This window comes from Pristiophorus japonicus, chromosome 7 (genome assembly GCF_044704955.1).
Source record: "Pristiophorus japonicus isolate sPriJap1 chromosome 7, sPriJap1.hap1, whole genome shotgun sequence".
Lineage (NCBI taxonomy): Eukaryota > Metazoa > Chordata > Chondrichthyes > Pristiophoridae > Pristiophorus > Pristiophorus japonicus.
The window spans coordinates 115,401,227-115,418,864 of NC_091983.1; the positions used below are offsets into that span (position 1 = coordinate 115,401,227).

The window sequence follows — 17,638 nt, forward strand, 5'->3', positions numbered from 1 at the left end:
CTGGTATAATAAAACGCTGTATTTTTTTAAATGCATAATGACACATTGTATGAAGATTCAGTCGGATATTTTTCTAACCTGCGCATACATGTCGACATAGGGTTCGAGCAAAGAGAAGGTGCTGCACTGAGACAGGAACACATTGAGTGCCGCCCGCACAGTACCAGCAGAGGACGCTCTGCACTCCTGCAACCGCGCCACAGTGTGTGTGTGTGTGGCTTGGTGACGTCACGGGCTGGGTTTACTCCACACGGCGTTACAAAGTATTGATGTGGAGGGGAATGTATCGCCCAGGCTGAGGGAACACCGTGCCGAAGTAACAAAGCAAAAAAAGCAAACAGAAGTCCGACTCCAACATTATGCATGCAGCGCCCTTTGTGCTCTTGCTGCTGTTGCATCAAAGTTGTGGCGGTGCCGCCGTGGCATTCTCCTCCGGTGAGTCTCGTGCGCCTTGCAGCTGTCTCCATGTTCCAGGGAGCAGTAACTTTTTCACCCGGAGCCTTCCAAGCTGTCTGTGTGCGCGGCGCGCGCTCCCAGCCATTTGTTGCTAATAATTTTCTTTGATACTGCAGTTCAAAACAAAAAAAAACTATTCGTTAAACAACTAACTAATTCTATTTTTTTTAAAAGAAAAGCTTTCACGGCTCAGGTAGTTTGTTAGCTGGTGAGCGAGCGAAGCGTGGCTTGTTGAATGTAAGCAGTTGGTGTTTTAATTCCTGGGTGCTTTGGCGAGGAACAGCTTGTAATCGGTCGCTTCGCTTCGAAGTTTGTTTGAAAATATCTTTCCTGCCGGGCAGACTGAGGGAACATGTTTTTGTTTAAACAGCGGTTTATTTGGCATGTTTTTTTGTAGTGGGAAAGTACCTGGTGTATTAGCGGGGGGGGGGGGGGGAAGGAAGAGAGATCTCGCTGTGTGTGTGGGAAACCGTGCCGAGTTTGCGAGGGGTGACGGGCCGTGGCTCCGGGCTTTGACTCGGGTTTTAGGCGGAGCGAGTTCGGTATTGGAAACGGCCTCAAAGTCGTGTCAGTTCTTTTGTTTGCCGGACAGGTATTTGCTCCATATTGCAGGATGTCCAGGTTTACTAGCTCTTCAACTCGTCCAATAATCGCTCCACTTTAATTAAGAAATAACATTTATAGTTAAACAACACAAAGTAACTGGTTCACTGGTTACTTTCGAATCCAACAGTAATTAATCCAATTGTAATTTAGCTCAACCTACTTTTGGTAAATATAAGTTTGCATTGAAAATACTATTTAGACGAGGGGGAAGGTGGCGTCATTAGGACAATAGGTAACTCCCAGTGGTGTGTAATTTAAAATGGAGTACCTTTAGTAATGAAAAAGTACAGCCAGGGACTCATTGATTTCCTGGTAATTTTACACCCAGGGAAAGATGGTATCTTTCTGTCCAACAACAATGTAGTGCTTTCATTGTAACCCTATAGTTAACCAGGGGGAAAGTAGCATCCATCTCCTCCCCGTTCACACACAATGTCTAAACTTAGGTTTCCTAACTGCGGCCACGAACAGTTAGTCATTTGAAGAAGGGTGGAGGAAATAGATGGAGGGAGTGGGAGGTAAGATGACCCGTGTTTGAAGTACAATAGTAATTGCGTGGACAAGCTCAGTAGCAGTGAGGAATGAAGTAATGCTTCATTCCTCACTGCTACTGAGCTTGTCCACGCAAATAAAAGCAGTTTATTTCAGTTCATTTCTGGAAAGAACCGTTGGCTTTTAGTCGAGTGATTATTACACTTTTTGGAAGGAGAACAGTGGATTAATTAATATGGTATGCGTAATGCAATTTATTTTTCTCTCAAAGTGCCCATCACATAGAGCGGTCTTGGATGTCCCAGCAGCAACAACTTACAACAACGATTTAAAATAAAATGACTGCAAATCAGGCTTTAAAGTATTTGAAATTAAAGACTATCCATACCCATCGAGGATTTTTGCCAAAAATAACTGACAAATATGCAACGCACTATCATACAGTAAACAATCTCACTTGTTCACTGTGATATTGTGCTTTATATTGCCATTCAGAATGCTGTCAGATCACAAACTTGACAACTCAACAATTCTTGTGTATGATTTCAACTGAATCATTTAGGAACTATTGTAATGGCCACAATGTTCATAATTGCAGAGAGTATTAGGGAGAGCTGGGAATGTTCAGAAACTATGCAAATCATTTTTTTTAGTATTATTTCAAGAGGGGAATAATTTTTAAAAATGCCTGTTTTGTAGTTCATTGAAGACCTTGATGTGCATTGTCTCCTAAATGTTGCAGTAAAAATCTATTATAACCTCAAACTGTCAAATTGATTGCAGAGGCATAGATTTCTATCACATGTGGATAATTCAGTGACAATTGCACATGAATTCTGTCCTCTGCATGTTTGTACAAAAGCTATTTTACCCATTAGTGTTCAGGATCATGGGTGAATGGTTATTCAATGCAACAAATGTGTCAAGTTTCAGTGCTTGTTTTCTTAACAACGTAGCCAAGTTGCAATGTTTGTTTTGTTAATGAATGAAGTATACAAATATTTTAATTACAGAAGAGTATAGAATAAAAACATTATTCAGTAGATTGTGCATTTTTTCTGAGTTTTGCCCAATCTCAGCATCTCCCATAGGGCATCAGTTATTTTATTTTACAGTCCCTAATAGCATTAAACTGTGAAAAACGTGTCTACTTATGGCGTGCAGTCCATAACAGCATCTGTGTATAATGCACACTGTTAGATACTTTGATTCAGGATAATGTACTTTAATTTTTTTTTAATTAGTTCATGGGATGTGGGTGTCATGGCAAGGCCAGCATTAATTGCCCATCCCTAATTGTCCTTGAGACAACTGAGTGGCTTGCTAGGTCACTTCAGAGGGCAGTTAAGAGTTAACCACTTTGCTATGGGTTTGGAGTTACAGGTAAGCCAGACTGGGTAAGGCCGGCAGCTTTCCTTCCGAAAGGACATTAGTGAACCAGGTGGGTTTTTACCACAATCTGGTAGTTTCATTGTGTATGTGTGTGTTGCTTTCCTTGGCGACTGAGTAACTGCATATCTGTACACATACACATGGTCATGCATGTGCAGTAATTTAGTTCTTTTTGTGGTTTCTGCGCACACATTGCGCTCAATTTTGGCCCAGCCCGTTTTTCGGCACACTTACCAGAGATGCACCGCTTTTCTCCGTTCAGAAATGCGCTGAAAAATTTCCGTCCCACTTTGGCCACTGTCGGGCCTCCTCCCTCTGATCGCGCAGAATATTCAGTCGAGTCGGGGGTGGAGCCAGCGTCCTGTGCCGAAAACAGTGCTGGGATGTCTGCACATGCGCAGTAGCTCCTTGCCCCCAGCCTCCATGTTTTGCTGCAGCCGCTGTGTGTAACCCAGTGCTGGCCAAATGTTGCTGAGTAGGGGTAGTTGATTTGAATCTTTAATCACTTTAATCTTAGAAATTGCATCGGGAAGCCACTCGGCCAGGGCGAGGGGCGGGTGGGCAGGAGAACTCTGCCTGGATGATTTCTCTCAGTTCTCCTGCCCGTTCCTAGCTCTGGTCGAGTGGCCTCCTGGTGCAATCGATCCATTATAACCATTGCAAACAAATAGTTGTTTAAATTAGTTGTGAGAATCTAATTCAACTATCTTTTACTATTATTTTTGTAGTTTAAGCTTCCATGAATGCTTCTGTTGTATAGTAAATTAACTTTGCGAAGTTTGACATATGATGTCCTGTATAGCTGTTTGATCCTATTCACATTCTTTAGTCATAAAGAAACTTAATTAGTGATCAAATTCAATCTTCGTCTTTTGAAACTCACTCGGCCAGGGCTAAGGGCGTGCGGGCAGGAGAACTGATAGTGCTCCTGCCTGGATGATATCTATCAGTTCTCCTGCCCGCACGCCCCTATCCCAGGCCGAATGGCCTCTGATGTACCTACCTGCGCTGATTTCTTAACTCTCCAAGGGTTTTCTGAAGTGGCCACATATGCTGGCCTAAGTAGATTTGGATTAACTATTAGGTAGCCAAAGTTGCCTAAATGGGCAGAACTGGTGTAGGTGGCTGGTAATGCCCCTTTTGAGAAAAAAAACTAATCTTAAAAAAAATCGTAACTAACTCACTTGCATTGGTGTAAATTGAATGTGCAAAATGGGGATTTTTAAGTTACGCCAGAAAAACCAAGTTACTCCCCCAAAAAGACGGAGCAACTCCTGGCCAAAATTGAGCTCATTAAGAGTGTGTGTGGTGAGACAGTGGCCACAGGATGGTGAGAAGATGGCATAAGGAGTGCTTTAGGGATGTGAGGCATGGGAGTGGAGCCCAAGTCCCACTTCCCTAAAAGCTTGACCACCACCATCTAATTAATGACTTGGACTTTGTTGGGCTTTGGCTAACTTGGAATCCTGGGAGATTTGGCGTGCGTAATATGCCAGTGAGCACTGGATTCAGGACAGTTGGCATTGAAATTTGAGAGTTAGAATAATTAGTGGAGTAAAATCACTGATTGTAGCAAACCACAGGGACAAACTACAATGTTTAAGACTCCTCTGGCTAAAATTGACTGAGACAATGAATGGCTGTACTTTATGAATCTTAAAATTGTAAATTTTATCCCTTGTCTGTGCTGAAATAGGTGATTTCACCCAGAGCAGCCATGTTGATGTGATTGACTTCAGTATCCCCAGGCTAGGGAGTAGAATTGCTACCTAGTATGTCCTATTGGATAGTGTGCAACTGTGGACAATCAGTGACAACAATGTTGAGATTGGTGGTGATGTCCCTGGGATTAAGTAGCCCACTGACAGTATTTTCTCGGCTCCTAATGGAGAATGGCTACTGTGGGGCAAAATACTGGAGTGTTTGACCTCTCTAAAATCCCATCCAACCAAAGAGCTGAAGCCTTGAGGAAAGAAAGACTTTAGGATGATCATACTTCAAACTGAAATGGGTGTATACCATAAATTAACATTAATTAACTGTGTTTTCTATCCTTCCCCTGTAAGGGAATTTCAGAAATGTATTGCGACTGGTGTAATATCCTCTCTGTAGTTACGTTGGGCCCAAGTTTCCACATGATTTGTGCCTGATTTTTAGGAGCAACTGGTGGAGAACGGACTATCTTAGAATTTGCAATTCTCCACATTTTTTTTTCTGCAGTTCTAGTCAGGTAGAACAGTTCTACTTTGGAACAGAATTTTTTCTTCAAAAGGGGGCGTGTCCGGCCACTGACACCTGATTTGAAAGTTTCCACAGTGAAAATGTACTCCAAACTAAAGTAGAATGGAGCAAGTGAAGATTTTTGTAGAACTGAAAAAACCTGTTCTACATATTAAAAAATCAGGCGCAGGTTACAAATCAGGCGTCCAGAACGAGGGAGGGGGGGGAAAGGGAACTCATTAAATTCTACAATAAATCCTTATTTATACTTATACAAATATTATACAAATAAATCCAACCTGAATAAACATTTATAAGCAAAGAAAAGATTAAATAAACCATCTTCCTACCTGTGTGAAAGTGCTTCAGCGAGGAAGAATCGTGCAGCAAGTCTCAAAACGAGGGAGCCGACCGAACGCGGTGGGTGGGGGTGGGGGGGGGGGGGGTTGGGGGTTTGGGTTGGGGGGGGAAGGGAGCCGACCGGACGCTGGGGGGAGGAAGGGAGGGAGGGAGCCGACCGAACGTGGGGGGTGGTGGGGAGCCGACCGAACGCGAGGCGGGGAGGGGGGGGGGGAAAGGGAGCCAACGAACGTGGTGGGGAGGGGGGAGCCGACCGAACGCCAGGCAGGCGGGGGGGGGGGGATGGAGCCGACTGAACGCGAGGCGGGTGAGGGGGAAGGGGAAGGGAGCCGACCGAATGCCGGGGGAGGAGGAGGAGCCGACCGAACGCGGGGGCGGGGGGAGAGGAGGGAGGGACCGACCGACCGAACGCGGCGGGGGGAATGGAGCCGTTCCAGACGGCTGGCGGGAAAGAGAGAAGGCTGCGGGAAAGAGAGAAGGCTGAAGGAAGCCTCAGAAATTGAGGAGCCATTTCCCGACGGCTAAAGGGGGAGGTCGTCGGGAAACGGCTGGCTCAACTTTCTGAGGCTTCCTGCACCCTTCTCACTGCTACAAGAAGCCTCTTTGCTGATGGCAATGTACTTTTATTAAAAAATGTTCAAAAACTAAATAGCTACAAAGAACTACAAAAATGGCCGAGTGCCAATGTTTTTTTCACACTGAGCATGCGCGAACGCTCCAACGCGCACGTGCAGCGTTGCCGGCAGGAAAAAGACGAATTTAAATAGTACCCGCCCCCTCCCACTTACAAAATCGGCGCGAGTGAGCAGACAAGGATCTGCAGAACGCTCCAGAATCGCTCGTTCTTTTTCCGGCGCCGTTTTAGGCGCGAAAAACGGGCGCCCAGCTCGGAGGGGTGCCCGTTTTTTGTCATGTGGCAACTTGGGCCCATTGTGATAGAAAATGACTGGTACTGATTGAGTGGCATTTAATTGCTGGTGTATGAAGTCATGTGTGTCTATTGTAAATTATTTAGCAATTTTAGTTGAGCTGTAGAAGTAGGTACTATGATCTTTTTTGTAGATATTTTGTGTAACATGAATCCGATGTATATGGATGTTGAATTTTAAATGACAAACTTTTTCTGGCAAAATAATAAATGTTTTTTATCCAAGTAAAGAGGTAAATGTATGAAAGAGTTATTGAATAACCATTGTGACCAGGCTGCATAAACTATGCAGCAACAATCAGCTATTTGCTCATTTTCATTTATTGAAGTGGCTGTAATATTTTTTTGTGCCAATTAAAGCAAAGGATGCTTGTGGGACCCTTTCCATTTCAGGGATCCAGTGTGGCATGTTTTTCTCCAATTCTCATACCAACTATCTTGTAGCTTCGAGCCTCTCAATGAAATTGCTAACCAGTGCTGAATTAGGAGCAGTTTGTGCTATAGGCCCAAGTCCAGATTGATACTGCCCAAGCTTGTTTCACATAGGACTGTTACAGCTGACACAGGAGACTTTTATCCCATCAGTCTGGGCTTGACTTGAACCCAGGTTCTAGAAGTGAAAAGCAAGGGGCTAGTTCACTGAGCAAGTCCCTCCCAATTGTATGTTAATCTCAGCAGAAGCCTGCTAATTCATGTACATGTGAAAATGTTGAATGGAAAAAACATTCAGAAATGTATTTGGGGGGGGGGGGGGTAAAATTGCGGTTGGAGGCTTCCTTCGTGCGAACGCCTCCGACCCGAAAAAAATCTATGAAAGTATCTGGTGGTCCCGGAGGAATGTAGGATCCCGGTTGGAGGCCTAGTTACACTGCACAGCACATGGGAAGATTTCTTTCAGGTACGTATGTATCGTTCCTGAAAGACTATTATCAACAAAGGCAGACATTGACGACGAGATCCAAACCGCCTCCAGCTGCCTGAGGAAGAGAGTGTTCGAAGATCAGGCCCTCAAATCTGCCACCAAGTTCATGGTCGACAGGGCTGTAGTGATACCTGCCCTCCTGTATGGCTCAGATGTGGACCATATACAGTAAACACCTCAAATCGCTGGAGAAATACCACCAACGATGTCTCTGCAACATCCTGCAAATCCCCTGGGAGGACAGACGCACCAACATTAGCGTCCTCGACCAGGCCAGCATCGAAGCACTGACCACACTCGATCAGCTCGACTGGGCGGGCCACATTGTTTGCATGCTTGACACGAAACTCCCAAAGCAAGCGCTCTACTCTGAACTCCTACACGGCAAGTGAGCCCAAGGTAGGCAGAGGAAACATTACAAGGACACCTTCAAAGCCTCCTTGATAAAATCCAACATCCCCACCAACACTGGGGAGTCCCTGGCCAAAGACTGCCCGAAGTGGAGGAAGTGCATCTGGGAGGGCGCTGAGCACCTCGAGTCTCATCGCCGAGAGCATGTAGAAATCAAGCGTAGGCAGCGGAAACAGCATGCGGCAAACCAGTGCCACCCACCCTTTCCTTCAACGTCTGTCCCACCTGTGACAGAGAATGTAATTCCCGTATTGGACTGTTCAGTCACCTGAGAACTCACTTTGAGTGGAAGCAAGTCTTCCTCGATTCCGAGGGACTGCCTATGATGGTGCGTACGTGTACCATATATACGTACATGCTGGAGTCATGTAGGCGTGGACCACCAATCACTGCAGTACTCTCATTGATAAAAATGGGAACTCCGTTTGAATGCGTTCCCATTATTATCAATGAGAATAACCCCAAAAGCACAAACACAGAATAAATAAATAAAACATCTCCCATATTGAAGATTAATTGAAATTAAATGTTTTAGAAAAAATATATATTTTTTGGAATTTTTGTTAGTGTTTTAATAGGGTTAGAAATAAACTTGCCTCAATGGATAGGGTTTTTATTGTAAGAATGAAGTGTTTAAATATAATTTCTATATATTTTAAGTGTTACGCTGGTAAAAGTAGGCTTTGCACCTGCTGTTACCAGGTGTAAAAGTTTGAATGACATTCGCTGGGCATGAGTTGGGCAAATAGCCCAATCTCTCCCGCGCGAATGTCCTTCTCCCAGGGCTGCAGAGGATTCGTCTTTAGAAATCATGACAGATTGGAAAAGCTGGTTTTCTGCAGATGTGTATCACGTGCCGTAAACCTGCTTTTGCGAGGCCTCGCCGGGTCCGTGCTGTTGGGGAGGGGTTAAACTAATGTGGCAGGGGGACAGAGGGAAATAAAATGGGGGCAGAAGCAAAAGATAGAAAGGAGAATAGTAAAAGTGGAGGGCAGAGAAACCCATGGCAAAAATCAAAAAGGGCCACATATACAGCAAAATTCTAAAGGGACAAAGTGTGTTAAAAATACAGGCCTGAAGGCTCTGTGCCTCAATGCGAGGAGTATTCATAATAAGGTGGATGAATTAACTGCGCAGGCAGCAATTAACGATTAATATAATTGGTATTACGGAGACATGGCTCCAGGATGACCAAGGCTGGGAACTCAACATTCAGGAAGGATGGACAGAAAGGAAAAGGAGGTGGGATAGCGTTGCTGGTTAAAGAGAAAATTAACACAATAGTAAGAAAGGACATTTGCTTGGATGATGTGGAATCTGTATGGGTAGAGCTGCGGAATACCAAAGGGCAGAAAACACTAGTGAGAGTTGTGTACAGACCACCAAACAGTAGTAGTGAGGTTGAGGATGGCATCAAACAAGAGATTAGGGATGTGTGCAATAAAGGTACAGCAGTTATCATCGGCGACTTTAATCTACATATAGATTGGGTTAACCAAGTTGGTAGCAATGCGGTGGAGGAGGATTTCCTGGAGTGTATTGGGGGTGGTTTTCTAGATCAATATGTCGTGGAACCAACTAGAGAGCTGGCCATCCTAGACTAGGTATTGTGTAATGAGAGAGGACTAATTCGCAAACTTGTTGTGCGAAGCACCCTGGGGAAGAGTGACCATAATATGGTAGAATTCTTAAGATAGCGAGTAACAGTGTTAATTCAGAGACTAGGGTCCTGAACTTAAGGAAAGGTAAACTTCGATGGTATGAGACGTGAATTGGCTAGGAGAGACTGGCAAATGATACTTAAAGGTTGACCGTGGATTGGCAATGGCAGACATTTATGGCTTACATGGATGAACTTCAACAATTGTACATCCCCTTTTATTTTTACTCCGGACAGGGAAGGTAACTCAACCGTGGCTAATGAGGGAAATTAGGGATAGTGTTCAATCCAAGGAAGAGGCATATAAAGTGGTGAGAAAAAGCAGCAAACCTGAGGACTGGGAGAAATTTAAAATTCAGCAGAGGAGGACAAATGGTCAAATTCAGAGGGGAAAATAAAGTATGAGAGGAAGCTTGCAGGGAACATAAAAACTGACTGCAAAAGCTTCTATAGATTAGTAAAGACAAACTAAGGTCCCTTGCAGTCAGAATCAGGTGATTTATAATGGGGAACAAAGAAATGGCAGACCAATTGAACAAATACTTTGGATCTGTCTTCACTAAGGAAGACACAAATAACCTCCGGAAATACTAGGGGTTCGAGAGTGTAGCGAAAAGGAGAAACTGAAGGAAATCCTTTAGTCAGGAAATTGTGTTGGGGAAATTGATGAGATTGAAGGCTGATAAATCCACAGGGCCTGATAGGCTGCACTTAAGGAAGTGGCCCTAGAAATAGTGGATGCATTGGTGATCATTTTCCAACATTCTATTGACTCTGAATCAGTTCCTATGGACTGGAGGGTTACTAATGTAACACCACTTTTTAAAAAAGGAGGAAGAGAAAAAATAGGGAATTATAGACTGGTTAGCCTGACATCGGTGGTGGGGAAGATGTTGGAATCAATTATTAAAGATGAAATAGCAACGCAGTTGGAAAGCAGTAACAGGATCGGTCCAAGTCAGCATGGATTTATGAAAGGGAAATCATGCTGGGCAAACCTTCTGGAATTTTTGAGGATGTAACTAGTAGAGTGGACAAGAGAGAATCAGTGGATGTGGTGTATTTGGACTTTCAAAAGGCTTTTGACAAGGTCCCACACAAGAGATTCGTGTGCAAAATTAAAGCACAAGGTATTGTATTGATATGGATAGAGAACTGGTTGGCAGACAGAAAGCAGAGAGTCAGAATAAACGGGTCCTTTTCAAAATGGCAGGCAGTGACCAGTCGGGTGCCGCAGGGTTCAGTGTTGGGATCCCAGCTATTTACAATATACATCAATGAGTTAGATGAAGGAATTGAATGGAACATCTCCAAGTTTGCAGATGACACTAAGCTGGGTGGCAGTGTGAGTTGTGAGGAGGATGCTAAGAGGCTGCAGGGTGACTTGGACAGGTTGGGTGAGTGGGCAAATGCATGGCAGATTGAGTATAATGTGGATAAATGAGAGTTTATCCACTTTGGTGGCAAAAACAGGAAGACAGAATATTATTTGAATGGTGACAGATTCGGAAAAGGGGAGGTGCAACGGGACCTGGGTGTCATGGTACATCAGTCATTGAAGTTTGGTATGCAGGTACAGCAGGCGGTGAAGAAGGCAAATGGCATGTTGGCCTTCATAGCTAGAAGATTTGAGTATAGGAGCAGGGAGGTCTTACTGCAGTTGTACAGAGCTTTGGTGAGGCCATGCCTGGAATAGTATGTTCAGTTTTGGTCTCCTATTCTGAGGAAGGATGTTCTTGCTATTGAGGGAGTACAGCAAAGGTTTACCAGATTGATTCCTGGGATGGCAGGACTGACATATCAGGAAAGACTTGATCAACTGGGCTTGTATCCACTGGAGTTTAGAAGACCGAGAGGGGAATTCATAGAAACATATAAAATTTTGACCGGATTGGACAGGTTAGATGCAGGAAGAATGTTCCCTTTGCTGGGGAGTTCCAGAACCAGGGGTCACAGTCTTAAGAATAAGGGGTAAGCTATTTAGGACCAAGATAAGGAGAAACTTCTTCACTCAGAGAGTGGTTAACCTGTGGAATTCTCTACCACAGAAAGTTGTTGAGGCCAGTTCGTTATATATATTCAAAAAGGAGTTAGAAATGGCCCTTACGGCCAAAGGGATCAAGGGGTATGGAGAGAAAGCAGGAAAGAGGTAATGAGGTTGAATCAGCCATGATCTTATTGAATGGCGGTGCAGGCTCGAGGGGCCGACTGGCCTGCCCCTGCACCTAATTTCTATGTACGCACTTCGCAGGGACGTGGCGAGGCCGGAATTTTCAGCCCATTCTTTATTCTTGTAGAGTTCAATTTTGAGTTAATGAAACAAGGTTTCAAAATGGCCTGTGATTAAATTATTGGTATTGTGCTAAATATTTAAAAAGGTCAAGATATTCAGATGGATAAATCAAAACTAAATTTGCTGTATGGCTCATAATTTGTGGTCAGAAGTGATGATGATCGCCGCTGAACTAATAAAGCTTCCCACAAGAGATTGTGTGCGATCTCTGTTTCGAAAACTTTAGCTTTCTCGACATTAATTTGATTGTAGTACTGTCTACAGGGATCTCCAGCATACGGTAGTAGTGATGTCATCAATTTGGCTAAGCAGCCAATCACATTGAAGAATTCTCAACAGCAAACCAGGGGGATAAAGCAGCTTTTATCATTTACTTTTAAAACAATTGAGAGAGCGAAATAATGATTGAGACATACAGATGGGGTTAAGTTGGAAGCTAAAATATCAAACTTTAAAAAATATATATTTTAAAAATCTAGTAATTTTTAACAATGGAGAGATTTAACATTCCACAAATATAAAATTAGTTTCTCAGGGCCAGAATGGTTGTTCAGCAGTTATTGCTCTGAATGCTGTTAAAAACCCAGTTGCAACTCATTGAACAAGGCATAACTGTTTATGGAGTTTTTAACTGCAATATTAGAGCAAATAAGGGAACGTTTTCATCAGGTTAAGTGATTTCACTGATTGCCGACCCTGGGGCGCTGTTCTACAGCGCAACCTGTGATGGAGCAGGGAATGACCAACGCAAATTCAGGATTTCTGCGTTTAGCTGCTAAATCCTGAAGTTATGGTCAGTTTTGAGGGGTAATGACGGCAAATACTGACAGTTTCTCTGTCATTACCACTGCTAAATCTGAGTCTGATAGCATTTTGCCAGACTTGTTATTTGACACAAAAAATAAGAAACATTGTGCCATTTTTTAACGGGGAAAGTTTGACCAAAAAATACTCCCGTCGTTAAACGGCATTGCTGGAGGAATTGTGTTGGGAAACGCCGTCCTCTCCAACTTTACTGTGAGGCCGATATTGCGAAAAATACAGGGGAAATTTCAAAAATAAAAATTGAAAAATCATTCACAAAAGCATTAACAAAAGAATCGCTGAAAAAATATTCAACTTACCTTTTGTAGGTCTTCTTACTTACCGCCATTCTTGAAGCTGCAAGGTTTTGCAAAGCAAGTCGTCATCATCATCCTAGGCAGTCCCTCGAAATCAAGGAAGACTTGCTTCCACTCTAAAAGTGAGTTCTCAGGCGACTGTACAGTCCAATATGGGAATTACAGTCTCTGTCACAGGTGGGACAGACAGTCGTTGCTGTCGATGTTGGAGTTGTCCATGAGGATCCTGACGTTCCCGGTCCCAAAGATGCCTGTGCGTGAGTTCCTTTAACGTGGGATGGCCATTGCATAGCGGCTACAAGGGCTTAGCTGAGCAAGGTCTTGGTCCAGTGGTAAGGGGGTCCAAGACGACTGGAGACCAGGCACTACTGTATGGGCCTCGTTGCCTATGGTGGGGTGAGCTGTAAGCTCGGCACTGAGCAGCGCACTTCGGTGAGGTGATGAGAAAACAGGCCTGGCTGAGGGCAGGCATTGGGATGGTCAGAGAACCGAAGCGAGTATGGCGGTGCCAAATGGCCAAACTTTGGCGCTACTTTTTTAGGTATGGCGTTACTGAAAATGGCAATATTTTGACAATGCCATCCTTAAAGTTTGTGGAATTTGAAGCAGTTTATTTTTAGAAGAAACGCGAAAAAAGTGTTAAAATGCATGTTACGGTGGTGAATTTCTAGCCCTATGTGTCTCTTTTTTAAAAAAAAAATAACAAAACAGTTTTATGCAAATATAGAAACATAGAAAATATAACACTGTTAGTCTGGAATTGAAAGTTGAATCTCAAACTGCCTAAAAGAATTACATTCCTTTTCACTTTCCAAAATTAAGAGTTACTTAACAAATTTTAAAAACTAGTGTGACAACACTAATTCAGTAATATTCACAAATTGCCAATTCTCCCCATCTATCATAGAAACATAGAAAATAGGTGCAGGAGTAGGCCATTCGGCCCTTCGAGCCTGACCACCATTCAAAAATGGCTGATCATTCACCTCATTACCCCTTTCCTGCTTTCTCTCCATACCCCTTGATCCTTTTAGCCGTAAGGGCCATATCTAACTCCCTCTTGAATATATCCAATAGACTGGCATCAACAACACTCTGCGGCAGGGAATTCCACAGGTTAACAACTCTCTTGAGTGAAGAAGTTTCTCCTCATCTCAGTCCTAAATGGCTTACCCCTTATCCTTCGACTGTGTCCCTGGTTCTGGACTTCCCCAACATCGGGAACATTCTTCCTGCATTTAACCTGTCCAGTCCCGTCAGAATTTTATATGTTTCTATAAGATCCCCTCATTCTTCTAAACTCCAGTGAATACAGGTCCAGTCGATCCAGTCTCTCTTCATATGTCAGTCCTGCCATCCTGGGAATCAGTCTGGTGAACCTTTGCTGCACTCCCTCAATAGCAAGAACGTCCTTCCTCAGATTAGGAGACCAAAACTGAACACACTATTCCAGGTGAGGCCTCACCAAGGCCCTGTACAACTGCAGTAAGACCTCCCTGCTCCTCGACTCAAATCCCCTAGCTATGAAGGCCAAGATACCATTTGCCGCCTTCACCGCCTGCTGTACCTGCATGTCAACTTTCAATGACTGATGTACCATGACACCCAGGTCTTGTTGCACCTCCCCTTTTCCTAATCTTCCGCCATTCAGATAATATTCTGCCCTCGGGTTTTTTGCCACCAAAGTGGATAACCTCATTTATCCACATTATACTGCATCTGTCACTTGTTTGCCCATTCACCTAACCTGTCCAAGTCACCCTGCAGCCTTTTCCCTCCTCACAGCTCACACTGCCACCCAGCTTAGTGTCATCTGCAAATTTGGAGATATTCCACTTAATTCCTGCATCCAAATCAGTCATGTATATTGTAAATAGCTGGGGTCCTAGCACTGAACCCTACGGCACCCCACTAGTCACTGCCTGCCATTCTGAAAAGGACCCGTTTATCCCGACTCTCTGCATCCTGTCTGCCAACCAGTTCTCTATCCACATCAGTACATTACCCCCATTACCATATATTTTGATTTTGTACACCAATCTTTTGTGTGAGATGTTATCAAAAGCCTTTTGAAAGTCCAAATACACCACATCCACTGGTTCTCCCTTGTCCACTCTACCAGTTACATCCTCAAAAAATTCTAGAAGATTTGTCAAGCAGGATTTCCCTTTCATAAATCCATGCTGACTTGGACCGATCCCATCACTTCTTTCCAAATGAGCTGCTATTTCATCTTTAATAATTGATTCCAACATTTTCCCCACTACTGATGTCAGGCTAACCAGTCTATAATTAACCGCCTTCTCTCTCCCTCCCTTCTCAAAAAGTGGTGTTACATTAGCTACCTTCCAGTCCATAGGAACTGATCCAGAGTTGATAGACTGTTGGAAAATGATCACCAATGCATCCACTATTTCTAGGGCCACTTCCTTAAGTACTCTGGGATGCAGACTATCAGGCCCCGGGGATTTATCAGCCTTCAATCCCATCAATTTCCCGCCTAATCATTTCCTTCATTTCCTCCTTCTCACTAGATCCTCGGCCCCATAGTATTTCCGGAAGGTTATTTGTGTCTTCCTTCGTGAAGACCGAACCGAAGTATTTGTTTAACTGGTCCGCCATTTCCTTGTTCCCCATTATAAATTCACCTGAATCTGACTGCAAGGGACCTACGTTTGTCTTCACTAATCTTTTTCTCTTCACATATCTATAGAAGCTTTTGCAGTCAGTTTTTATATTGCCAGCAAGCTTCCTCTCATACTCTATTTTTCCCCTCCTAATTAAATCCTTTGTCCTCCTCTGCTGTATTATAAAATTCTCCCAGTCCTCAAGTTTGCTGCTTTTTCTGGCAAATTTATATGCCTCTTCCTTGGATTTAACACTATCCTTAATTTTCCTTGTTAACCATGGTTGAGCCACCTTCCCGTTTTATTTTTACTCCAGACAGGGATGTACAATTGTTGAAATTAATTCATGTGATCTTTAAATGTTTGTCATTGCCTATCCACCGTCAACCCTTTAAGTATCACTCGCCAGTCTATTCTAGCCAATTCACATCTCATACCATCGCAGTTACCTTTCCTTCAGTTCAGGACCCAGTCTCTAAATTAACTGTTACTTTCCATCTTAATCACGAATTCTACCATATTATGGTCACTCTTCCCCAAGGGGCCTCGCACAACAAGATTGCTAATTAGTTCTTATTAGACATCACCCAGTCTAGGATGGCCAGCCCTCTAGTTGGTTCCTCGACATATTGGTCTAGAAAACCATCCCTAATACACTCCAGGAAATCCTCCTCCACCGCTACCAGTTTGGTTAGCCCAATCAATATGTAGATTAAAGTCGCCCATGATAACTGCTGTACCTTTATTGCACACATCACTAATTTCCTGTTTGATGCTGTCCCCAACCAACCTCATTACTGTTTGGTTGTTTGTACACAACTCCCACTTGTGTTTTCTGCCCTTTGGTATTCCGAAACTCCACCCATACAGATTCCACATCATCAAGCTAATGTTCTTCCTTACTATTGCATTAATTTCCTCTTTAACCAGCAACGCCACCCCGCCTCCTTTTCCTTTCTGTCTATCCTTCCTAAATGTTGAATACCCCTGGATGTTGCGTTCCCAGCCTTGGTCACCCTGGAGCCATGTCTCCGTGATGTCAATTACATCATATCTGTTAACTGCTACCTGCGCAGTTAATTCATCCACCTTATTGCGAATACTCCTCGCATTGAGGCACAGAGCCTTCAGGCTTGTCTTTTTAACACCCTTTGCCCCTTTAAAATTTTGCTGTAATGTGGCCCTTTTTGGTTTTTGCCTAACTGCTCACAATATGAAAGATCAAGCTTCCCAAACCCATGTTATGTTTACATTTAATTTTTTAACAACACTGGCATTCTAAACAATTCCTGAATTCTTTGGTTTGAAAATATGTATTGTATAGACAGTCTCAACATAGGAATTCTATTATAATTTTTTTTTCCTCTTTCTCCAATGGTTCTGGTAATGGCATATAGAGAGCGGAATACTATTTTACAAGGTAAAGGTTAATGAGACATGGCTCCTAGCTGGTGATTATGTTGTCACCTTTATAGCAGTTTTAAATTAAACTACAGGTGCATTTACTGTTAGTGTCCAGCTATTCATTTGAGTGCTTTTCTTTTGGCATTTTCACTTGTATATAAATTGATGGGTTTTTAACATTTTCCTTCACCTGGTGACCACACATGCACTTCAAGCAGAGGTTGTTAGATATTGATCAGGAGTAGGAAACCTGGCATTTTTCCCTGCCACTGAGACTGATTGTAGCACTGCTCACATTATTTTCCCAGCTGAAATCTGGTAATTGGGCACAGATAGAGGATTGAATCTTGGACCATGCTGATCAGCATGATATCCTGCACACTGGATAAACTGGTTAACCTGGGAGATGGGAGTCTAATATGTATAACTTTTTCTCAAATGTGTGCTCAATATACATTTCTCTGATTTAATAGACACAATCACACTGCGTTGATGCTTTATGCTTCCCTCCCATCCTCAAAATTTGGAAGGTGTTGCATGATTGTTTCCTTCTTGTCTATGTTTATTAAAGTGGCAAAAAATGTTAAGTAAATTCTGAGTTCAGGTAAGTGCTGTAAATGTGTAATTTGTCCAGGCTGCCTATGATGTGAAAATTATTGGATGTTGGATTGTAGGCTTAGCTCTGATTCAAAATGTATTTTATATATAGTTGAAAATTACACACTAGCTCTATAGAATTAAAAGGT

At 43.2% G+C, this 17,638-nt stretch overlaps 1 protein-coding gene across 2 annotated transcripts in view; it reads left to right on the forward strand.

The window, feature by feature from the left end:
• Positions 1 to 282: 282 nt before the first annotated feature.
• The window catches only part of ptprk (protein tyrosine phosphatase receptor type K), a 779,294-nt gene continuing 761,938 nt past the window's right edge, over positions 283 to 17,638 (forward strand). For both annotated transcript variants that reach the window (XM_070885263.1, XM_070885265.1), the window contains exon 1: positions 283 to 435. In XM_070885263.1, the coding sequence (XP_070741364.1) occupies positions 360 to 435 (76 nt within the window). In that variant the 5' untranslated portion in view covers positions 283 to 359. The remainder of the gene's footprint in view (positions 436 to 17,638) is intronic.